Genomic DNA, 25,781 nt, shown 5'->3' with positions numbered 1-25,781 from the left:
CAGTAGGGAGATAAGCAGCAAAACCTACAACTTAGAGCCATGAGAGCTACTGTTGCCAGCGGGCAAATGCCAACTCAAATACACTTCGGTGGCCTCAGACATAGGCTTATTTTTAGATTTGCATTAGGAGACGAATACATAGCATATCTGCAAAGTCAACTCGTGGGGATGATCTCACTAAATGTCCTATAGGCATACTGCTGCATACGTGCTGAGCATCTTCTCTATGCCTTGCATACTTATATGGTTTATACAACATAGGACAAACCTTTTTCTTCATGTAAAGGACTAATTCACTCATAAATGAAAATATCATCACAATATATGTATAACTTGATGCTGTTAAGCTCCATACAAGTACATAAATTGCCGTACAAGTAAATAAAGCATATTTTTAACATAGACCAGTGTGCCTTAATAGCAAAGGGTGCTGACCTGGAAAGATTTCATTGCGTGAATCTTTATTATCGATTCTGCCTTAGATTCTCACCAGCTAAGTGAAAACAGATGAATAAATATCTGGTTAATGGTTGAATAAATAGAGGACAGAAAAAGGACATTGTACACTTTTACTGTGAGGGGCTAATTGTCTTTATGAGGAGCAGGAAAATCAATGATGGCAGATGAGTTCAACAGGCGGGTGATTTTGGGCGGGTGTAATATGTGAAGCCTTGTCTTTTTCTTAGGGTCAAATCACACTGGATGGCAGTCGTTAAATTAATTGGAGAATTAACCTCTTGACAAGGCAAATGCTTCCTTCATTTGTTACTGACATAAAGGTGCTTCGCTGTCAGACTCAAGAATATAATCTGTGCTGAAGCCAAGCACCGTGCAGGCCTTCACGCTGTGTTCTGATTTACAAGATCACACAGATGTTGAGATTCCTTTGACCATCTACCCTCCAATATAGGCTCTGTCCACATCAAACTAGATCTGATGTCAAGATATTAAGTTAGGAGAACTCAGATGTGATTGCTTAGTTTCATATTACTATGGAGTCTAAAGCCCGGCCGTAAAATTAACGTAAAATTCTCCTGTAGGCGCATGCTCATTGCGACAAAATTAGATGCATCTCCTGGGCTACACACTACATTCTCCTGTAGGCGCATGCCTATTGCGATAAAATACTACATACTACATTCTCCTGTAGGCGCATGCTCAATGCAACAAAATTAAATGCATATCCTGGGCTACATGCTACATTCACCTGTAGGCGCATGCTCATTGCGACAAAATGAAAGCCTCTTCTGTGCTACATTTTCCTGTAAGCGCATGCTCATTGCAACAAAATTAAATGCATATCCTGGGCTACATGCTACATTCACCTGTAGGCGCATGCTCATTGCGACAAAATGAAAGCCTCTTCTGTGCTACATTTTCCTGTAAGCGCATGCTCATTGCAACAAAATTAAATGCATATCCTGGGCTACGTGCTACATTCTCCTGTAGGCGCATGCCCATTGCGACAAAAAGAAAGCATCTTCTGTGCTACATGCTACATTCTCCTGTAGACGCATGCTCATTGCGATAAAATGAAATGCATCTTCTGGGCTACATGCTACATTCTCCTGTAGGCGCATGCTCATTGCGAAAAAATGATTGCATCTCCTGGGCTACATGCTACATTCTACTGTTGGTGCATGCTCATTGCGACAAAATTAGATGCATCTACTGGGCTACATACTACATTTTCCTGTAGGCGCATGCACATTACGACAAAATTAAAAGCATCTCCTGGGCTACATACTACATTCTCATGTAGGCGCATGCTCAATGCAACCAAATTAAATGCATATCCTGGGCTACATGCTACATTCACCTGTAGGTGCATGCTCATTGCAATAAAATGAAATGCATCTTCTGGGCTACATGCTACATTCTCCTGTAGGCGCATGCTCATTGCGACAAAATGAAAAGCATCTCCTGGGCTACATGCTACATTCTCCTGTAGGCGCATGCTCATTGCGACAAAATGAAATGCATCTCCTGGGGTACATGCTACATTCTCCTGTAGGCGCATGATCATTGTGACAAAATGAAATGTATATCCTGGGCTACATGCTACATTCTCCTGTAGGCGCATGCTCATTGTGACAAAATGAAATGTATATCCTGGGCTACATGCTACATTCTCCTGTAGGTGCATGCTTATTGCGACAAAATGAAAGCATCTTCTGTGCTACATGCTACATTCTCCTGTAGACGCATGCTCATTGCGACAAAATGAAATGCGTCTCCTGGGATACATACTACATTCTCCTGTAAGCACATGCTCATTGTGACAAAATGAAATGCATCTCCTTGGCTACATACTACATTCTCCTGTAGGCACATGCTCATTGCGACAAAAAGAAATGCATCTCCTGGGCTACATACTACATTCTCCTGTAGGCGCAATGAAATGCAATTCCGGGCTACATGCCACATTCTCCTGTAGGTGCATGCTCATTGCGACAAAATTAAATGCTTCTCCTGGGCTACATACTACATTCTCCTGTAGGCGCATGCTCATTGCGACAAAATAAAATGCCTCTCCTGGGCTACATACTGCATTCTCCTTTAGGCGCATGCTCATTGCGACAAAATGAAATGCATCTCCTGAGCTACATACTACATTCTCCTGTAGGCGCATGCTCATTGCGACAAAATGAAATGCATCTCCTGGGCTACATACTGCATTCTCCTGTAGGCGCATGCTCATTGCGACAAAATGAAATGCATCTCCTGGGCTACATGGAGATGTGGTGTTTGAAAATCAAGTGTAACTCTCCAGGGAGTCTCCTGTAATCGAGATAAAGTTCTGGTTCCCGAGAGGGGTGTTTTGGGGGTCTTGGTCCCCTGCCGTGAGTCCTGGAGGAGAGTTGTTGTGTTGCAAAAGGTTCTCTTTTGATGTTCTGCTGCCTCGGGCACCTACAGGGCACACACACTGCATTCTCGGGCGTCCATGCTGTTTCTCAGGAAGGGCTGACCTTTTGGTCAGGATCAATCAAAATTCTTACATCCTGTAGGCGCATGCTCATTGCGACAAAATGAAATGCATCTCCTGGGCTACATACTGCATTCTCCTGTAGGCGAATACTCATTGCGACAAAATGAAATGCATCTTCTGGGCTACATACTACATTCTCCCGTAGGCGCATGCTCATTGCGACAAAATTAAATGCATCTTCTGGGCTACATACTACATTCTCCTGTAGGCGCATGGTCATTGCGACAAAATTAAATGCATCTTCTGGGCTACATCCTACATTTTCCTGTAGGTACATGCTCATTGGGACAAAATTAAGCACATGCGTGATCTATGCGTACAATGTATGCAGGGTTTCAAAAAACTGCCGGTGCATGTACAGTCTGCGCGCACTCTTCTGATGAGGAAAATTGCATCATAGCACTGTATGCGCCACACACACTGTAGATACTACATTCTCCTGTAGTCGCATGCACAATCTAGGGGTAACGTGTACGCAGGGTTTCAAAAATCAGGCAATGCACTAACAGTAGCCGCACCATTTTCTGATGATGAAAATTGCGTCACATGCACTGTACATACTAGATTTTACTGGAGACGCATGTGCAACCTATGCGTAAAATGTACACAGGGTTTTGAAAATCCGGTGGTGCGCACTCTTGGGATGATGAAAATTGCCATAGTTTGGCCTAACGGAGCTTTTGTAAATCACTGTGGAGGTTTTATTAGTTGGTTTGAAAGTGAGCTATGAAATGCAGTGTTTATGAATCTCAACCGGTAGATTGTCAGGAAACACACATACTGATAAAAATGTACGGCATTGGTTTCTAGTGATACGGCTACACATCACTTTTGGCAGAAATCCATGCCTGGTGGATGGTATTGTAGAGATTTACCCTACAGAGATGATCTTCTGCATGACTGAATGGCCTTCTTAAAGCAAGAGCTGTCTTGTTTACCATTTACTCAGGCTGTGTTTCGAACGGAGAGAGCGTCTTGAGCATTCGACTTCTGTTGATGGGGTTAGCTTTTACCGAAAGAGAGCTGCCAAACACACCACTTGAACATGAGCTCAATCAAATAGCTATTAGTATGAATCTCCCTTGGGTCCATAGGGTTGTTGAAGGTGTTTCCCTCATAGGAAATTAACTTGGATCTAGCTGTTCAAAAGTAGCACACTTCTAATTGTGTATCTGGTCATACTAATCAAAGCTGCCACCTCTCCTCACATCAACCTTTAGGGTTACCAACCGGCAAACTTAGTTAATACGGCTGTGATCAGACAGCGGTACAATAGAATTATCAGTCCTTTTAAAGTGTTTTAAAGTCGCACTGAAATTGAACATTTTAATTTTGGGGGAATAAAATATTTTTTTACAAATTACTTATCTGTAAACCTTATTATTATTTTTTTTTTCCATGTGTTCTCATAATCTTTAATCAAAAATGCTAATCTCCTCCCCTCCTTGAAACGATCTTGCTTTACTTCCGTTCATGCGGAATAGTGAGAGGGCCGGTCCATCGCAGTGATAAGCAAAATTAGCAGAGGCAACAGGGATTAGCAAAAATATGTGAATCTCCTCCCCTTCTTGAAATCGTCTTACTTTACATCTGGTCACGAGGATTGGCGAGAGGGCCAGGCCCTCGCAGCGATTAGCAAAATTAGCAAGAAGCAACAATGATTAGCAAAAAACGGTAATCTCCTCCCCTCCTTGAAACGATCTCTCTTTAATTCTGGTCACAAGGAATGGCGAGAGGGCCGGGCCCTCGCAGCAATTAGCAAAAAGCAACAACAATTAGCAAAAAAAAGGTTATCTCCTCCCCTCCTTGAAGCGATCTATCTTTACTTCTGGTCACAAGGAATGGTGAGAGGACCGGGCCCTTGCAGCGATTAGCAAATTAGCAAAAAGCAACAGCGATTAGCAAAAAAAACCTGCTAATCTCCTCCCCTCATTGAAACGATGTCTCATTACTTCAAGTCATGAGGAATGGTGAGAGGGTTGGGCCATCGCAGCGATTAGCAAAATTAGCAAAAAGCAACAGTGATTACCAAAAAAATGCTAATCTCCCCCCTCCTTGAAACAATCTCTCTTTACTTCCGTTCACGAGGAATGGCAAGAGGGCCGGGCCCTCGCAGCAATTAGCAAAAACCAGCAGCAATTAGCAAAAAAATTCGAATCTCCTCCCCTACTTAAAACGGTCTCTCTTTACTTCCTGTTACGAGAAATGGTGAGATTAGCAAAATTAGCAAAAAGCAACAGCAATTAGCAAAAAAAGGCTAATCTCCTCCCCTCCTTGAAACCGTCTCTTTACTTCCAATCATGAGGAATGGCGAGAGTGCCGGGCCCTTGCAACGATTAGCAAAATTAGCAAAAAGCAACATCGATAAGCAAAAAAGGGCTAATCTCCTCCCTTCGTTGAAAGAATCTCTCTTTACTTCCAGTCACGAGGAATGGCGAGAGGGCTGGACCCTCGCAGCGATTAGCAAAATTAGCAAAAAGCAACAGCAATCATAGATATATACACCAGATGTCGCCTTTGGGCTCTGACCATGCGTCAAAACCGCCGCCATCTTAGAACAGGGGTCTTGTCATAGGAAGTATCTAGGTAAAGCTGCTATCTCCGTCTGTACTTCGAATTCATGAACAATGCCGGACTTTTGTGCTGCGCACGGATGAAAGGGCTACTAGCACTATGCATTACAGTTAGAAAAAGTACATTTTCATAAAATCAAAACTTTTATTTTTTCATGTACTAAATGCTAAATACATGTCTGACTGTTGAAACGAACCCAAAGAAAATCAAGAAAATCGCGTCCATGACGATTTATGGTGATTTTATTTCTGTTACACCATTGCCTACAATAACGCTGATGCGGGATTCCCCTGTTTCAAGATGGCGGCTCTGTTTGACGCATTCGGTCCAATGAACTGCCGTAGCCAAGGCAACATCTAGTGTATCTATGAACAGCAATAAGCAAAAAAGGCTAATCTCATCCCCTCATTGAAACAAGAAGTTCAACAAGACGTTTCACTTGGATATACGATATATGGGGATCTGTTTTGCCGAAGTCTGTTCTGAACATTTATATCTATATTCTAAATGTGAATTTTGTCAATGTTTTAAAGCACACTTGTTTATAGATACTGCATCCTTAAGGCTAACATATTCATACTAAAAGCGAAAAACTTTATACAGTTCCTTTCATGCTCATCTTTAAGTGAAATGACTCCAAATCTTCAAAGGCTTGTTAACCTCCTAAGACCTGAGCTTTGGTTTGGCTCGCATTTTAGATTTCTTCCAGCTATTTGGGGTAAGGAAGACCCAATACATATTTTCAGTTAACAGAATTAAGTATTATGGTGCAAACAACGAAAAATGTGATGTCCACGTATGTGGACACACCAGGTCTTATAAACACAGGCTGAGTGAACGTAGCATATAAAACAACACGAATAAAGGCGCCAGGAAATGACCTCACCAGTGTGATGTACCTGGCCAAGCATTTGCCCGAAGAGCCAACACGACATCACATATGCCACCATGATTCACCTTCATGATCTTTAATCCCAGACGCTCAGATGAACTTTCATTTCACTTCCCTTTGTTCTTTTTAAATACAGCATGCACAAACTGATTCATTGTTGATGCTGAATAGCCATGGTGTGTTATAATGAGAAACATCTTCAGGCTGTGCACAAAAATGATTCACTCCGCTGCAGATGAGATTTGCAATGCATGTACTGTGGAAAGTAATGCAGGGATTAAGCCGAAACTTGTGCCTACACGCTGTGCATAAATTAGACCGAAATGTCGCCCCTCCGCGTTCTGTTTTTCCACGGACCACTTTATATTACGACTGTCTAATTGCAAATCTAAAGGATGAGGTCTAACCTGTGATTAAACCAAGACTTGGCTTAATCAAAACATCTCATCCACCCTCTAATCATTCTCGCAGTACTGCCTTGAATTTTCACACAAAATGCTTGGATTGCACGAACGAAAGGCCTCAATCAAGTATTTGATTGGAGAATGGCCATTGGTTGTCGGCATTAAAATGAAATGGCTTGACCTTATGACACCTATTTTGTTAATTCAGACGCCTTGCAACTAATAAATTGGATCAAAGTTATTTTATAGAAAAAGCTGTAGCATTACACTATGTGTATTGCATTTTATATGTGACCCTGTCTATGAAATCCAGACTACATATGTGACCTTGGATCACATAAACAGTCATATGGATAATTTTTTTTAATAAATAAGCTTTCCATTGATGTGTGGTTTGTAAGGATGAGACAATGTTTGGTCGAGATACAACTATTTGAAAATCTGGAATCCGGGGTTGCCAAAAATCAAAATACTGAGAAAATTGACTTAAATAAAGTTCTTAGCAACACATATAACTAATTATAGATACATTTTTATATATTTACGGTAGGAAATGTACACAATATTTTCATGGAACATGATCTTTACTTAATATCCTAATAATTTTTGGCATTCAAAATTGCGTTAATTTTGACCTATACAATGTATTGTTGACTATTGCTACAAATATACCCATGCTACTTATGACTGGTTTTGTGGTCCAGGCTCAAATATCTCTAAATATATGATTATTGGCATCAACGTTTGACTTCAATCATTAATTTCACATTGATCAATCTTTGACATGATTGAGTCAATATTAAAGATATCAAGGTTATATTTTCACAGACTGACCGAGTCACATTTAAGTAGTCAACTTTTTTAGAAAATATCAATATATCTCTTTAAAGTTACATTTTTGTCATTTTCCTTTATTTGACAGGACATATCAGGAGCAGGAGAAGACCCCGAGCTTGAGCTTGTTGGCGCATTGTTGTTGTATAAGTCTATACAGTAGCTTTCACAAAGTATCATTAATATTGATACATTATTATTGTCTTGTTTCTCATCTTTCTTTTATGCCAGTTGTCTGTTTTTTATTCCTTTTGTTTATTTAATGAATGTTACCTTCATCATTTATTCAGAATTTTAGTTTTAAATTGTTTTTAATTGCACTGTGGTTTTGTTTTTCATTTGGCGTTGTTTGGGTTTTACATTTGCTTTGTTTATGCTATGGGAACATTCATTAAGAATGAATGGCCTCTGATGGCGTTTATTTGCATGCGCTGTCTGTATAGTTTTAGCACCTGATTAATTTAATTTTATTCCATTTTCTTTTTATTTTCTTTTTGCTTTATCACTTTTTAATGAATGTTACATTAATAATTTATGCAGGTTTTTGGTTTAAATTGTTCTGGCACTGTTGATTTGTTTATCATGTGGTCTTAGATTGTTTTGTTTATACTATGGAAACATTCATTAATAACGAACCATGGGCTTTGATAAAGTTATTTATTTAGAGAACTGTATAGTTTTAAGGGAAAACACTGGAGTTTTTCAGTGTTTTACTATGTTCTTGCCTCAACTTGGACGAATCGGCGCATACCTATCTTTTTTCGGGGCGCGCACTTGGTCTTTGTGCAGCGCGTTGTGGGTGTGTTGGCATTTGGCCTGGCCCCATTCATTCCTTGGGATCCAAACAAAAGTTTTATTTTGTGCCACCATACTTACTCGTGTAACTCCTCATGTAACAGTCTTTAAATAGTGAAAACATGGAAGTGTTTAATGGCTTCTAAAATCATCCCTGTTTGGATCCTAGGGAATGAATGGGGCTAGGCTAAATGCTAACACAGTCACAATGCACTGTACAAAGATTAAGTGCACGCATTGAAAATAGATAGGGATGTATTAATTTGTCTTAAGTTGAGGTTATAACAGGGTCAAATATTGAAAAACGGTGATGTTTTCCTTTAACTGAATTTTTTCCCATTTTGTTCCATTTTTGGTTACGCTTTTTTTAAGTTGTCCTTGTTATATGTTTTTTTTTCACTTGTAATAAATGTTACCTTCATTTATTATTAATTCAGATTTTTTTTTACATTTGTTTTGTTTATGTTCACCTGCTGGTTATTTTATTTGCCCCAACACATCAGGAGGTCTTTCTGTGGAGTTTGCATATTGTCCCTGTGTCAGAGTGGGTTTACTCCGAGTTCTCCGGTTTCTTCCCACAGTCCAAAGGCGTAGGGTAGGTGAACTGTAGATGCCAGATTGTCCTCCCTGACTTGTGTGTGAATTAACTTGGATTAAGTTGTGTGTGGATTAACTAGCATATAGCCATGGATGCTGGAACGACATAAATAAATAAATAAATAAATAAATAAATAAATAAATAAATAAATAAATAAATAAATAAATAAGTAAATAAATAAATAAATAAATAAATAAATAAATAAATAAATAAATAAATAAATAAGAGTTCCTTGACCACTAGATTAGCTCCTTAAAATGCAAAAAGTTTACTACATTTTGTGTTTCGATGTGTCTGTGTGTGGGGGGTCTGGATGTGCTCCTCCATCATTTGATTATATGCCATAATAAAAGCTGGACGCTGAATTATAAAAAAGTAATTATAACTGTCCCAAGGCTTCTAGAAAACTTAGTAGACCTGTTTAGGGTAAACTTGAGTTGTTTCACGTTGTGTGTGAGCCCTAACCATGTCAATTAATTGGCTCTTTTGAAAACACAGTGTGGTGCACTGTAAACCTACATCTCAGAATTTAATATTGGACTCCAAATGAGTAAGGCTCGAGGTGTGTTGTAGCAGCAAGCTGCATTTCCTGCGGAGTCCTGCAGGCGCGTGGCGTGTCTGACTTTATGCAGGTGTTTTAATAATGCATGACTCCCTATCTCGGGAGACGCTCATTTGATACAAACTCTCCTCCCTTCAGGTGCTGCTCTGTATGCCGCTGAAATTGTTCATCTGAGACGACTCCTGCAGGCCCGAGAACACTCGCCAGGGTTTCATAACGATGAAATGATTTTGTATATTAACAGATAACAAATGAAAGATCCACTCACGCTTCGGTTTGGTGAATTGTTTTGTTTGGAATACCAACCTGATTTCATTTTTAGCTGATCGTTGATTGTAATTTATTCACGTTGTTGGTTGAATGAATCGGGAACATTATGCATATTTTGTTTACGCGGAAACCCAGATGCTTTTGTGTCTCTCAAGCAGTGTCTGATGTGTTTACAGATTCCTTTCAACCATGGGAGATTACGTAGCTGCGGGCGTCTGATTCAGTACTGCATGCAATAGAGAAATAATTACAGTTAATCACAATTTTGCCACATCTCTTTGGACAGGAAGTGCCAAGACCCCTGTTGTGTTTAATGAGAATGGAGACGCACCTGGACGTTATGACATCTATCAGTATCAGATAACTAACAGATCGGCTGAGTACAGAATCATTGGCCATTGGACGGATCAGCTGCATTTAAATGTAAGGGATGGCTTTACTTATAGGTGAAGTTATGTGTTATAACATACCAATGAAATGGTTATTTACATTGGTGATTATGTTTAGACAATTTTCATGCTGATAATGTCTGTAAACAGTAAAATTTCTGGTGTTAAATTAACATGTTACGTTATGTTATACAGTATTACTTGTTGTTATGTCACTTGACATTACGTTACTTGACGTTACGGTACATGACATTGTGTGACATAACGTTGTATAACATAACGTAACATTTTAATTACCAGTAATTTCACGTAACATGTTAATTTAACACCAGTAATTTTACATCAAAATTATTGGTTTAAATTAACATGTTACGTTATGTTATACAGTATTACTTGACGTTATGTTACTTAAAGTTACATTACTTGACGTTTGGTTACTTGACGTTACGGTACATGACATTGTGTGACGTGATGTGACGTAAAATTACTGGTGTTAAATTAACATGTTACGTTATGTTATACAGTATTACTTGACGTTGCGTTACTTAGAGTTAAGTTACTTGACGTTATGTTACTTGACGTTACGTTACTTGACATTGTGTGACATGATGTGATGTAAAATTACTGTTGTTAAATTAACATGTTACATTATGTTATACAGTATTACTTGATGTTGCATTACTTGAAGTTACGTTACCTGACATTGTGTGATGTGATGTGATTTAAAATTACTGGTGTTAAATTAACATGTTACGTTATGTTACGGTAACATCAAGTAACAGTATTACTTGACGTTGCGTTACTTGACGTTACGTTACTTGACATTACGTTACTTGACATTGCATTACTTGACGTTATGTAACGGTACATGGCGTTACGGTACATGACGTTGTGTAACTTGATGTGATGTAAAATTACTGGTGTTAAATTAACATGTTTCGTTATGTTATACAGTATTAATTGACGTTATACAGTTTTTCTTGACGTTACGTTACTTGATGTTATGTTACGGTACATGACGTTAAAATTACTGGTGTTAAATTAACATGTTACGTTATGTTTTACAGTATTACTTGACTTTATACAGTATTACTTGACATTACATTACTTGATGTTATGTTACAATACATGATGTAACCATACATGACGTTGTGTGACGTGATGTGACGTACAATTACTGGTGTTAAATTAACATGTTACGTTATGTTATATGTTATACAGTTTGTTAAGTAGCGGTACGTTATGTTACTTGACGTTACATTACTTGACATTTTGTTACTTTCGTGTGTTACATTATGTAACATTATTTTACTATACTTGACGTTAAGTTAATTTTTGTCACATCACATTACATCATGTCATGTCATATTACGTCACATAATGCAATATTATATTTTTATGTTAAGTTACATGTCATGTTACATCACGTCATGTTATGCTGAGTTGCTATGTTATGAACCTGTATTTGTATTTAGTTTTTTTGTTATTTCAATTATGTAATATTTCACAATTACCACTATAATTATGATACATCTCTCTTCAGATTGATGCCATGCAGTGGGCCAGCGAAGATCCTGCTATGCCTATTTCTGTATGCAGCCTGCCCTGTCAGATGGGTGAGCGCAAGAAGGTGGTGAAAGGAGTTTCCTGCTGCTGGCACTGCGAGCGCTGTGAGGGCTACCACTACCAGGCCAGCGAGTTCACATGCCAGCTGTGCCCATACGAGCAGCGGCCGGATCAAAACCGGACCGGCTGCCAGCCCATCCCCATCATAAAGCTGGAGTGGCACTCACCCTGGGCCGTGGTGCCCATCTTTATTGCAATCCTGGGAATTCTCGCCACCACCTTTGTGGTGGGAACGTTCGTGCGCTACAACGACACCCCCATCGTACGGGCCTCGGGCAGAGAAATGAGTTACGTGCTGCTGACCGGAATATTCCTATGCTACTTCATCACATTCCCGATGATGGCTGCGCCCGGAGTTGCCGTATGCTCTTTCCGGAGGATCTTCCTGGGTCTTGGCATGTGCTTTAGCTACGCTGCGCTGCTCACAAAGACCAATCGCATCCATCGGATCTTTGAGCAGGGCAAGTGTTCGGTGGCGGCCCCGCGTTTCATTAGCCCTGCCTCCCAGCTGGTCATCACTTTCAGCCTGATCTCGGTTCAGTTAATGGGTGTGTTTGTGTGGTTTGTGGCCGACCCACCGCACACAATTGTGGATTACACTGAGCAGCGCACGCAGGACCCCCAGAACTCCCGCGGCGTGCTCAAGTGCGACATCTCGGACCTTTCGCTCATCTGCTCGTTGGGCTACAGCATCCTTTTGATGGTCACGTGCACTGTTTACGCAATCAAAACCAGGGGAGTGCCCGAGACCTTCAATGAGGCCAAGCCTATTGGATTTACCATGTACACAACATGTATCATCTGGTTGGCCTTCATACCCATCTTCTTTGGAACGGCACAATCTGCAGAGCGGGTGAGTTTGCACTTTTAAATACTGTACATTTTTCACATTAAATAAAATATAATCAAACATATTCATCTGCATAGCCAACATTATGTCCTCATCTGCAACTGCATCAAATATATATTGCATAATACAGTATATAATGTACTGTAAGTAGTGTAGGTGTGTTAGATATACATTAACTTCACATATCCACTTATTGAGTGGCACAGTGGATCAGTGGGTGGCACCTGGAGATCCCAAATTGTCCTTCCCCAACTTGTGTGTAGACCAAGTTGTGTATAGATTAGCAGGTTTTCACCATGAATGTAGCCATAGATGTTGGAATGTGCTGGAGTCTGTTGTGTTGTTTTATCACAAACAAGCGCTCTTCTAAGAGATGCTCAGAAGATACATAAAGTCAATGGATCACACATGACCCATAGGAATACTTCTGAAGATAACGGGACAAAATAGATCTGAACTGTTTGTCGGTTCAGGCCAGCACGGCCTCCATAATTCTGAGGACTTCAGTGGTCTATTTCTGTACTCTTTGTTCTTTTATACAGCAGAATATTTTTGTCTGTAGCTCATTAGGGCGACTGCCAAGAGAAACCAGAATTAAAACAGTAGGCTACAGTCTACACTGTTACCCGTATTCTCAACACGTCCATGGCATATGTTGGATTTAATGCCGGGAAAGATTTACTGTCAGATGTAAGAGATACAGGAGTTGGGCAGAACCGAGAATTGAAGCGATACTTAAGTTTTCATCAAAAAGCTCAACAGTATGATTTTTTTATATAATAGCTACAGATGGATTGGAATTTCTGGCTTTGCATAAGCATACATTGACGATTCGTCTGTATAATAATTTTCATTATGCAGTTTTATCAAATACTTGATTCTGATTGGTCATCCATGTGTTCTTTCTGCCTTTGCAATTGTGTGTGTACAGCATCTACTATTTATGGTACTATGCCTCATTTCTGTTACTATAAATTGGCAAAAGTGCAATGCCCAATATGGCTGCTCTAGCGACATAAGTCCCACCTTCAAATAGAAAGAACCAATCATAAATCATTAAAGAGGAGTATTGTTAAGTACATTCTGTACATTCTTACAAAAAAAAAACAATCCTTGGCTATGTATACTGTGTTAGACTTGATGAGACACTTATGTATTGCTGTTCTTGTGTTGCTATAATTGCTTCTATTGTTTACCTCCTTTGTAAGTCGCTTTGGACAAAAGCGTGTGCTAAATGACTAAATGTTTAGTATTTTCAAAATGTGCAATACCTTGACCAACCTAGAAATGTGTTTTTAGTGCAATTTGACATTAAAGGGATAGTTCATCGAAATTTTTGGGTGAACAATCCCTTTAAGACAAGGAATTTATGGTTTAGTTTGTCAGATTTATTTGTTAGTGTGCAATATGTTGTTTTATTGTAAATGTTCGGACTTTATTCCGCAAGAAAAATGTTACCATGTTACGACAGCAAAGTCTTTGATTATAACGCCAGAATGAGAGTATAGTTCCTAGCCATATCAGCCTAGAAAATCGAAACTTTTAATTTTACGTCGGTCTTAGTACACGATATAACTACAGAAGAGTCAAGTTTTAAATAGCAAAAATATCCAAACTTTTTGGTCATTTTTGAACACGATGCTAATGGTCTAAGATTCAATGGATTATGCTAAGCAATGCTAAAAGTGGTACCGCCAGACCCAGAGATCCACTGAATGGATTTCAAAACGGTAAAAATCAAATATTTAACTCAGGGAAGCTGAAAAATTTGCATATTTTCAAAAAAAGTGGAGTGTCCCTTTAACACATCAGTAAATCAAAAATCCTTAAATAGTAATATTTTTTACTTTAGTATTTTTTTAACCAAATATTGAAAATAAGGAATGTAATATGTAGAAATTATTCAATATTGTGATATTTAAAACTGAGCCGTTGTGCCGCTTTAATTCGAACACCTTTTATCACGCAACTATTTTTACAAGTTTATTAATAATATTTTCTGTATTATTATTGTTGTTAGTGGCAATGGTAATATATTTTATTCATCATAATTATTCCTTTTATTTATTATTTATTACATTATAATTATTTTCACTTTGATCAGAAGGGCACATTTACAATTGAGACAAAAAGGGCAGGGGCTTAAGCCCCTGCGGCCCCTCGCTGTGCACACCACTGATTGTCATATTCACATACGAGTTAAATATCTCCTGTCTCATCCGCTGCATACATGTATGAATGCAACACACCTGTGTGAAGTCCGTCGCGCTGTGAAATCCACTTGAACGCAACGCAGAATTAGCTGATGGAGTGGTTCAATGTTGTAATTAGCCACTGACATTGATCGAGTTGCCATTTTTCCCATTCATAATGTTCTCTGCATGTGACGTTCCTAAGGCTCATTACAATAGATTATCGCTCGGATAGTTTCCCTTTCAGACAAAACAGCTGTCAATCAACTCAACGGACTATAATCTATTGTGCTAACCTTTTGAAAGGCGTTCAGACATCCCAAAATCACCTTACGTTCATCATTTTGTGAGGTTTAGCAAATCCTAAGAGAAGAACATTTTGCATCTTTTTTAGAGACAGACAGTACAGGAAATCGAATGTACTAGAGAAGATATTTATAGTATGTCTTAGAGGACATACTGGAGTATGTTTCTAGCCCAGAGTAAGATAAAATATACTTTTGTATTGTCAAGTCTCTAAGATACAAAGACACTTGAGCTCATTTAGCATAATACTTCAACTTTTCTGACATTTAATTATCATCTGCTAGATAGGCGTATCTTATATAAGATGCACACTTGGATTTGAAGAACCGCAGAATTTAACATAAAATCCATCCAGCATTCATTTAGGGAAACCAGCACTACAGAAAACAAACATTGTGGCACACAGCATGCCCTCGGGTTGGTATTAAATGAAAAGTTACGTAAAGAGGATATTGTTTTCCTCAAATCTATGACTGTTTTTCGTTCTTCCGAAAGCACAATAGACTTACTTCGAATGGAAAGAACATCCCCAGAACGTATTTCCCGTTCTTTTATCTTTCCCGGGCTTATTTCTTGTGCCTTCAGTGATGTTAAAAAGATTACGCTTTGCAATGAGCCACTGCAATATGAGGACACGGTTATGAGTGTTTTATTGAGGCATGTCTCTTGGTTTCGCATCTCCTCGGTGGTGCGCTCATTAAAACTTCCAGGCTGTTTCTCAGCGCTATGCATCGCGGGTAATGTAAGAGTTGCGCATGTCCTCATTTTCCGCATTATAGTCCCTTTATTTCCTCATTTAAGGGGACAGAGTGCATCTAGCCTTGAGTTTGCTTTTGTTTAATTGGAGGAGGAAAAATAGCTCGTATATTTTTGAGTTCATTTCGTTTAGTTTTTTCCTGAATCAAGATGCGGATGCCTGATGGGGAAGTTACATGAGTCATCTGCGTTTACGAATGCTGTGAATGAGTTTCATGCAGTTTGTATATCGTATTTGTTAATTCTCCCATCACATGCTGTGCTGTTGACTTTTAAACCACTTAAGCTCCCCGAAAACCTTTAGTTAAATGCAGTTTACTGCTTCCTGCAGTTTTTGGAGAAAGCATTTTATTATGTGGCCCCTGCTGTTGTGGTGAAACTGACTGATGCTTTGAATTACAGTTGGTACATCGTTACATGGCCAAAGGTACAGTGGACACCACAAACATATACAGTATATACAGGAAGATATACCTGTATTAATTGGTATTAATATCCTGTAACTTAATTGGTAGAGCATTGTAAGGGTTGTGTGTTTGAATCCAAGGAAACACACATACTGATAAGTATGTATTTGGGTGATTCTCGTGAAATTAGACTTATGAGGTGTCATTAAACATTTTGATTAAAAAAGTAAATGCAAAGTAAGAGTATCAAAATAAGATAGTTAAAAATACTCTTTATGTACTATTTTGCACATGATTTCAAATGACATCATACAAACCAATATTGTTGGTTTTTTTTCACATTTAAGGGGAAAATTTTCATTACCGCAATGTGTCCATGACTGGATTTGCGTTCTTTGACATGGAAATATTTATTATTAAAAGAGTAAAGGAGTAAAGAAACATGTGGTCATTGGTAAATGTAGAGACAATAATGTAAATTTAAAGGAATATAAATGTGTCCAAGACAAATTTTCTCATCCTCCGCAACAATTTTCATTTTTTAAGCCCTCAAGGAACTAACATTTTCAAAAACAAATTGTTGTAAGGGATTAACTGTGACACTTAAGATGGCTACCAGGTAAGCAGTTCTTATTTTTTCTCTCCAAATAAAAGTTAAATTTTGTTTTGTACCTAGACAGCTTTTTAGTTCTCATTACCGAAACATCATATATTTAATGTAATTTCATGTTGCGGTAATGATAATTTTTGATAATGATAATCTAAAAAATTTAAATAATTTTATAGGAAATATTTTTTAAATCCTCTAAAAATAATGGTTATAGTAAGTTCAGACCTTAATCTTGTGCAAAAAGAAAAATTGTCTTCAAGGGCTTTTTAAATATTCTGATGCTTCTAAATCACCTTCTAAAGATGGATTTCGTGAGAATCACCCATTTATATATTTTTTGTAAAAAAAAATTATTAAACTGTTTGACAAATAATAATTTTGATATTTATAAGACAGCATATTGTTTCCAAATATTTGCCTATATGGTAGATTTTTACATTTTTGTTTTGTCTTTTTTTTTCTCTGAAATTTTCTGGAGACCCCTTACAACTTTCTTGAGTCCCCGGACCCCAGTTTGAAAACCCCTGCCTTAAACAATGAATTACTTTTCACACTTTTCACACTGTTTTGCTATTTTTTTGGTTGTTTTTTCCTGATCTATCCAAAAACAGTTGTCATTTCCATCACGTCAGTGTTTAATACCAGTCTGTGTTGAAAACGATTTTAATTATCCTTGGATAAAATTGCTTTTGCATAAAATTCTTTGTATTGCTAAGGTTAATTTCATACCTGCCATTTTATGAAACACACACAATACACAGTATTTTCACACTGTATGAATAATTTGATCAAATTATAGTTTGATTAGAAATAAAACATTTGCAAGAGCATTAGTGAGGTAAGGGACTGAGATTGGGTGATAGTCAGTGTTCCTGTTCATCTCACAGGTCTGGGTTTTGTGCAAAACAGTTGTGATGCACCAGCTAAAACATTATTGTAGACAAAAAAGTATTGTGCAAAAAGAGCTTTTGTTACACCCGTTCTTTTTAAGAGGACATATCATGAAAATCTGACTTTTTTCCACGTTTAAGTGCTATAATTGGGTCTCCAGTGCTTCTATCAACCTAGACAACCTGGTGTTGTGGTCAAATATGAGTTTGCTTGACCCACCTTATCCCCCTGTGCAACCCAGAAGTGAGTCCTGACGCACAGTTGGAAACTCCCTGATAGATTAATCTGGTAAATAATCTGGGAGCTCATCTGCTTTAGCCGCGTTTAACGACAAATGACAAAAAAAATTGAGGTTGATCAATGTACAGTAATGCACATGTGTGTTACAAGAGTCAAGGCCAAACAATGCCTTTGGCAGTAAAATGACTGGTTCTTGTCATTGTTATTAAAAGGCGGGACTACCTTTCATCCGGCCTTCATGTGGATTGTTGTGATTCTTCTTCTGCTATCTGACAGTATTAAGATTTGCACATCATCTAAAGTTGATGCCAGAGGAACATGGTTAAACTTGAATCGAATTACAATTGCAGTGTATTGTGTGAGCTCAGCTTTCCTTGACAAAAGGAGGACACTACAAGGCAGTATAAGAGATCATATGCTGATGTGTTTAACTGTATTGCTTGGTACTGATGTGGGCAAAGGTAATTTCATTTGAGGTTACATAACCTCTGCTGTGATATGAAATGATGCTGTGCTCTAGATTCTCAACACATGACCTGAAAGCCTTGGCTCATTAAGTTTCTTACACAGTAATATACTCTATATGTCAAGCATTTATCATGTGTTTTACCCACAGTATGCATACAGTATGATATCATTTACTGCTCATTAGCTTACAGTAATATATTTGTTTGACAGGTTAGGCATTTATCAAACTGAGATGTGGGCCTTAATTAAAGGTGCAGTGTGTAATTTTTAGAAGAAACTTTTGAGAGAAATGCAAAATAATATACAAAACTATATTATCAGGGGTGTATAAAGACCTTTTATAATAAACCGTTATGTGTTTATTACCTTAGAACAAGACCTTTTTATCTACATACAACCAGGGTCCCCTTACAGGGAAGTCGCCATTTTGTGCTGCCATTTTTCTACAGAAGCCCTTGATGGACAATTTTTTTACTAAGTTGTCTTCGACAATTACATGTTTGTCCGGTGGTGGCTACCGTAGCTTCTCTATGTGTTTCAAAAGCGAGGGGTGAGCAGCCATTGGTTGCAATTCGCAACCTCACCACTAGATGCCGCTAAAATGTACACACTGCACCTTTAAGACTGATTTAAATGTTTATTGCGCGAATAACTTCAAGTGTTGATATCACACTTCACATCTTTTCACCCTAGATGTACATTCAGACGGCCACACTGACTGTCTCACTGAGCCTGAGTGCGTCTGTGTCTCTCGGGATGCTCTACATGCCCAAAGTCTACATCATTATCCTGCACCCGGAGCAGAACGTGCCCAAACGCAAGCGCAGCTTCAAGGCCATCGTCACGGCCGCCACCGTGACCAACAAGCTCAGCCACCTGGCCAGCGAGCGACCCAACGGAGAGGTGAAAACCGAGCTGTGTGAGAGTGTGGACAATAGCAGTGAGTACATACATAGTTCTCTTTAAGCACATAGTAGAGCATGGGAATAGTTAGGAATAGTTAACCCCCAAAAAAAGACAATTTATAGTGACCATCATTTGTAAAATCCTGAAAGGACAAGAACATATTAAACAATCCATATAAACCATTAACCATACAACCACAGAGCACATTCATATTATGTACTTTTATTGTGCTATAATGACTGTAATGTCCCTCCTCACTGTACTGTATTTTTATTGGAAAATCCCAGCGCTTTTCTTCCTTTCTGTTAACTTGGAAAAAATAAGACCTTATAGGTTAGAAACAGCATGAGGATTATAATATGTAATGCTGCGTTCAGACCAGCCACAGTAGAGGCGTCAAGCTTGAGTGATTTCACTGTTAAGTCAATGTGAAGATGTCTGGAGGTCTCGCGGCATAAATGAGGAGTTTAGTGGGGCGCAGTACGAATGAGGAGTTTAGTGTGGCACGGTAGACAGGATTCCGCCTCATTTGCGCTTATAGTTTGCGCGAATGGCACGAATTGAGCGTTGCCACGGCAAACGCGTGAGTTGAAAAATGTGAACTTTGGCGGAAAAACGTGCCGCGTAACCAATCAGGAGCTTGCTCGAGTAGTGACGTGATTACAGCAGAAGCCCCTCCCATGAAGCAAATTTCCACATGAATGATGACCAGAATTTCACGCGTGGCTTTGCACGCGCGAATGAAGCGAGTAAACTCAAAATGTTCAAGCAGCAAACTAGACGGGGTAGACACGATTTTGACGCCTCAAGCGACAATGGTAAGAAAATAGGAAAAAACTATGAGAAAACAATACATAAAATGACACGAAAAAGAAAGCCGTGCCACGGTCACGAAAAACTATTTATAGAAATTTGTAAAGGAGACATTCTTGCTCAAGGCATAAAAAAGCTGAATTTCGTGCCATGGACACAATTTTTTGTGACTAATGCAAGACTTTCCATAAGATCAGTCTGGTCCTAATATATATAATGTACCAATATGTACCTTTTTTAATAAGTACTAATATGAACTCTTTAGGTGCAAGGGTGTACTTTTTAAAAGGGTACCACCCAAGTGACAGCTACGGACAATTTTTTATAGGTTAGGGTTAGTGAAATTAGTTGACGTGTACTTGTATAGATGGTTTCATCGGACGCACGTGCGCTGACGCGATACACATCTGTATCTGAACTTTACTTCCGGTTTCGTTTTTTTATGGTCTGACTAGTTGCTAAACTGATCTCTTGAACAAATGCCTCGTTGAAAATAACAAATGTTTTGGTTTCCTAGGGAATCTATGTGTTGTTGTTTTTTGCTTGTTATATAAATAAACTACGTTTAAAGAACTTTGTTGTTATTTATTCTTAGCGGAGTTTACCGGAAGTTACGTGCGGACCACGACAGCCGCTATTGCAATGAGCCTTAGGAACGACAGTTTATGTTGTTACTGCTGAAACCGTCTATAGTCAGTATAATGTTTATTGGTGGACCATCAAGCAGACAGTATAACACTAAGGCTACATTCACACAGGGCGAAAGCGTTAACGCTTGACGGAAGGCTTGGCCAACATCCAATCACAGTGCTGCAACACATGCACTGGTCTTGCAAAAATGTAATAGGCTGGCTCGCACTAGGTTATTTGCATAAGGTGATCAGATTGGCTGAAAAAGGAGAAATGCCGCGAGCAACGACAGTGACGCGACGTTGATGGATCCACAATTCAGTTCAGCAATGCATGACGTCACCCATTAAAAGTAAATGAGAAGCGTTAATGCTTTTGCCCTGTGTGAATGTACCATAAGAGTAGTTGACATGTCAAAAGGGACCATTAATATAAAGTAATACCCTATTTCTTTAATGTAAAATACGGTAGAGTATTCAAGTATTATATTATATTTAATGATACAGCAGCTAAGCTTAACTGTAAGTACATGCGCTTACTACTGATGAACTGATAACTTGAAATGTTTGCATCACTTACAAATTGAGTCTCATTCAAGGCTTTATCCTGTCATCTGATGTTTTTTGTTAAAGAGGAGATGAAGCAGATAAGAGGAGATTCACTCGAGAATCGGTGCTGATTCATTAGCAATTCAGTTTTGAATTGCCGTCTCACTAGATGGAACATTTAAGTTTGAATAACATCTCATATAAAGTTATGTCTCTGTGAATCTGAATTACTGACTGCGGGCTCATATCCACAGTCAAAGTGAAGCAAAGGAAATGACTTCAATGCTGATGTATTTCTGCAATAAATGTGGTGTTACCTTTTACGAAAGGGATCCGATCATTACCCACGGGCAGTATGCGCAGGCCCATAGCACCGTGTTACAGTTAAGGCAAATGTTCAGATTCTCACTAATGTGCCGTGACCCATCTGTTAACGGACCCTGAGGCCGGGCTGCTGTTGTAATGGGTGTCAAATGTGCCATGTAATGAATAAGCAAATAATGCCTTTTTTGGGAGGGCAAGCATATTTTGTGTTTTTTTCGTCTAGTTTAATTTGTTCGCAATAAATGCAGTATGCATTTTACTGAACATCTATGTCAAATATGTAAATACTCTCAAACATAATTGTATTAAATAATAAGCTTGTTTTCAGACAATATACACTATGAAGAGCTCAGATGCAAAATCCTTAGAGGGAGCTTTTCCACTGGGTGCAGTACGTAGTACCCAATACTTTTTTAGTACCACCTCGGTTGGGGTTCCAAGCGACCCGAGCTGTTACCAAATCGTGACGCGAAAACACTGTAGGTCACTACTAGGGCTGGGCGATATGGCCCAAAAAATTATATATAAAAAAAAAAAATGTTTTCCATATCGATATCGATAATTATCATGATAAATAACAAATCTTTATTCCTGTCAAATTTAAAGGCAGATTTTTGCAAAAACAGACAGTTAATAATGGTTTTAAACTACTTTTTATTCCGAACATGACAAATCCAAATACTAAAATCTTGTTTTAATTTTCAGGCATTTGTATTAAATGTAAATATATTTGTTATGAAATCAACACATTTCTGACACAGAAAGCAGCAGGCTACTGTCACTTTAAGACCCAAAACAGACTGCTTTAAGTTTCAATATACTGAGAAACATCCAGCTGTTTATGTTCACCGGGCTTTGACGAACACTGTTTGCGTGTCCAACATTACACAAAAGGAAAATGTTTCAGTGCATTTGGATTCCGTGATTCCATTCGCGTTATCCGTATCGTAGCTTGCGCTGTCGAGTAAACCTTTTGTCATCTATGCTTTGCTGTAAGTTCCCAAACTTCCTTTTAGCGATGAAAAACATTCACAGGTTGTGAATCAGGAACACCATAAGATTTTTTCCAGATTTGCAGTTTGTGGCGGCACATTCATGACACGTACGTCCGCATATATGCTTAAATGCAACTTAAAGGTGCACTGTGTAATTTTTAGAAGGATCTCTTGACAGAAATGCAAAATAATATACAAAACTATATTATCAGGGGTGTATAATGACCTTTCATAATGAACCGTTATGTTTTTATTACCTTAGAATGAGACGTTTTTATCTACATACACAGAGGGTCCCCTTACATTGAAGTCGCCATTTTGTGCCGCCATGTTTTTTACAGAAGCTCTTAACGGACAAACTTTTTTACTAAGTTATCTTCAACGGTAATATGTTTGTCCTGTGGCGGCTACCGTAGCGTCTCTATGCATTTCAAAAGCGAAGGGTGAGCTGTAAACTGAGTTGTTAGTTGCAATTTGCAACCTCACCACTAGATGCCACTAAAATTTACACACTGCACCTTTAAATGAGGCGGATGTTTGTTCAGAAACTGTCATGTGAGACAGAGGTAGGGATAAACGAGATGTGCAAACTTCTATTTGTGGTGGTCAATTTGAATTTTGTGGTGGACTGAGAAATAAATGAATGTATGGGAATGTACAACAACTCTCTCACATGTATGATGTCACAGCAGTAGGCAGCGCAAATATAAAGACACACCTATAATCCCTCTCACTCCGAAGTGTTACTTAACTCGATGGAAAAGCTAATCAAGCCAAAGTGAGGTGAGCTGGCCCGACCTGACCCAAACCAAACTGTGGGGTACTACACTGTAAAAAAAATCCGTAGAAATTGCAGCTGGGTTGCCGGTAATTTACCGTATATTTAAATTTATGTTATTTACTGGCAAGAGTTTGTTCAAAGTTAAATAAATTTCTTCTCCGCCCCTTTTTGGGAAAACAAACTAGACTTCTTATAGACTTCCATACAAAATGTTGCCAGTAAGTAAGCAAAAAATGTTCGTACACAGCCGGCAGGCGTAAATAACTTAAGAAATCACTCAGATTAAACATGTTGAGTAATTATCTGTCCACCCTGCCTGCCATAGAGCGTGAAATATACATTAGCACAGTTAATTTGGGCAATATAAAAACATGTCCCTTTCAGTCTCCCAGCGTCATATTTGTGTAAAAAAAGTGGTTTACGTCCCAAAAGTGGGCGTGAACCTGTTCAGAGACATTCTATGACGTTGCGCTGGTTGTGCGTATGCAATGGAAAAGCGACAAAAGTGTGCCTGGCATATTTTCTTGCATTGGATTCGGCCAACAAACCGGTATTTCTGAATGGCCTAAGGCTGGGATTAAGCAGATTTAGGCAAACTCATTTTCAATCTATAAAACAAAATGAGAATTTTGTCTTGATGGTGGCCGAACCACGCTCAGACTCAATATTCCCGAGCTCTCAAAACAAATTAGCTCAATATATACACCACAATTCCCTTATCTCTTGCTACAACATTGTTTTTTTCCGATTCACAGCTGTCTTCTAAAACCGACTGTTTTCATTTTCAGCAGCATCCACAAAAACAACCTACGTCAGCTACACGAATCATGCCATATGAACACGTGTCCTGAAAATGGTTTGGCCTGGAACTGGCTTGGCTGAAAGCGGACAGGAACCAATGACTGAAACCCAAGCATGAGACATCAGTGTGTTGTTCACGGACAAGAGGACAGACTTGTTTGTAAGGAGAGCTACTGTAGGCAGCGGTCCAAAATATGACAAAAGCTGCCAGTAAGGTTGGCAGCCAATGAAATGGGACACTGCTAAGAGGAAAAAAAACAAAAGTTTAAAGAAATCGAATAAATATTGGAGTCAACCATGTTACATGTTATTCTAATTGTAAGTATTTTGTGGTTGTGAACAATTTTTAATTCTCGTCCCACAGCGTCAGACCCGCATTGGAAAATGCATTTGTCTCTTGTATTGGCTACTCTGGTCTATAACCTCGGGTTATGAGTGTGCAAATGCCATGGTTAAAGCATGCCAATTCAAATTTTTATACAAATAATTTATTTATAATAAAGGAATGTTTTTGAAATGTGGAGAGCTCTTGAGTGTTTGGACATTGTTTTTTTAGCCTAATATGTATTTAATATGAATCATATTTATTCACAGCATAAGGAGACATCAGGACATAGCTGTTTATTCTCATTGGTCCATTTGCATTTTGAAACTTGACACATCACAGCATTCACCAAGTTTGAATCTTGCTAAAGGAATCAATTAGATTGGGTGAGCAGAAGCAAAGGTAAAGGTTTTCAACAAATGATTTCAAAAAACTAATATTAGCATATTTTATGGATTAGTAATCATTCTGTTTTAATTGTTTTTTCCCACAAAGGAAAATAAGTTTTGGAATGGCATGAGGATACATGAATGAAAAGTTTTGTTTTTGGCTCAACTGTCTGTCTTTACACACTGCAAAAAATAATTTTCAAGAAAACATTTTCTAAATATTTTTGTCTTGTTTCCAGAAAAAAAACAAAAAATTCTTAAATTAAGATGCTTTTTCTTGATGAGCAAAACGACCCAAGAAAATAAGTCTAGTTTTTAGACCAAAAATATCAAATTTAAGTGATTTTGTACATAAAACAAGCAAAAAAAATATCTGCCAATGGGGTAAGCAAATTACACTGCAAAAAATGACTTTCTTACTTAGTATTTTTGTCTTGTTTTCAGTAGAAATATGTAAAAATTCTTAAATTAAGATGGCTTTTCTTGATGAGCAAAATGACCTAAGTAAATAAGTCTAGTTTTAAGACAAATAATATACAATTTAAGTGAAATTGTCCTTAAAACAAGCAAAATTATCTGCCAATGAAAAAAAATTGTGAAATAAGATTTCTTTTTT

At 38.3% G+C, this 25,781-nt stretch overlaps 1 protein-coding gene across 3 annotated transcripts in view; it reads left to right on the top strand.

Annotated features, from left to right (window-relative positions):
• grm8b (glutamate receptor, metabotropic 8b) overlaps positions 1 to 25,000 on the top strand; it is a 176,881-nt gene extending 151,881 nt beyond the window's left edge. Inside the window, exons 8-11 of one of the 3 annotated variants that reach the window (XM_055192033.2) lie at positions 10,205 to 10,341; positions 11,851 to 12,786; positions 19,347 to 19,593; positions 24,442 to 25,000. In XM_055192033.2, the coding sequence (XP_055048008.1) occupies positions 10,205 to 10,341; positions 11,851 to 12,786; positions 19,347 to 19,593; positions 24,442 to 24,488 (1,367 nt within the window). In that variant the 3' untranslated portion in view covers positions 24,489 to 25,000. Of the gene's footprint in view, positions 1 to 7,781; positions 8,400 to 10,204; positions 10,342 to 11,850; positions 12,787 to 19,346; positions 19,594 to 24,438 lie in introns of those variants that run through there. The other 2 variants (XM_055192032.2, XM_055192034.2) reach the window with 2 other exon arrangements.
• Positions 25,001 to 25,781: the final 781 nt, after the last annotated feature.

The sequence above is a fragment of the Misgurnus anguillicaudatus genome, chromosome 6 (assembly GCF_027580225.2).
Source record: "Misgurnus anguillicaudatus chromosome 6, ASM2758022v2, whole genome shotgun sequence".
NCBI lineage: Eukaryota > Metazoa > Chordata > Actinopteri > Cypriniformes > Cobitidae > Misgurnus > Misgurnus anguillicaudatus.
The sequence above is the reverse complement of the archived record's forward strand: the minus strand, read 5'-3'. Positions and strand labels throughout refer to the sequence as shown.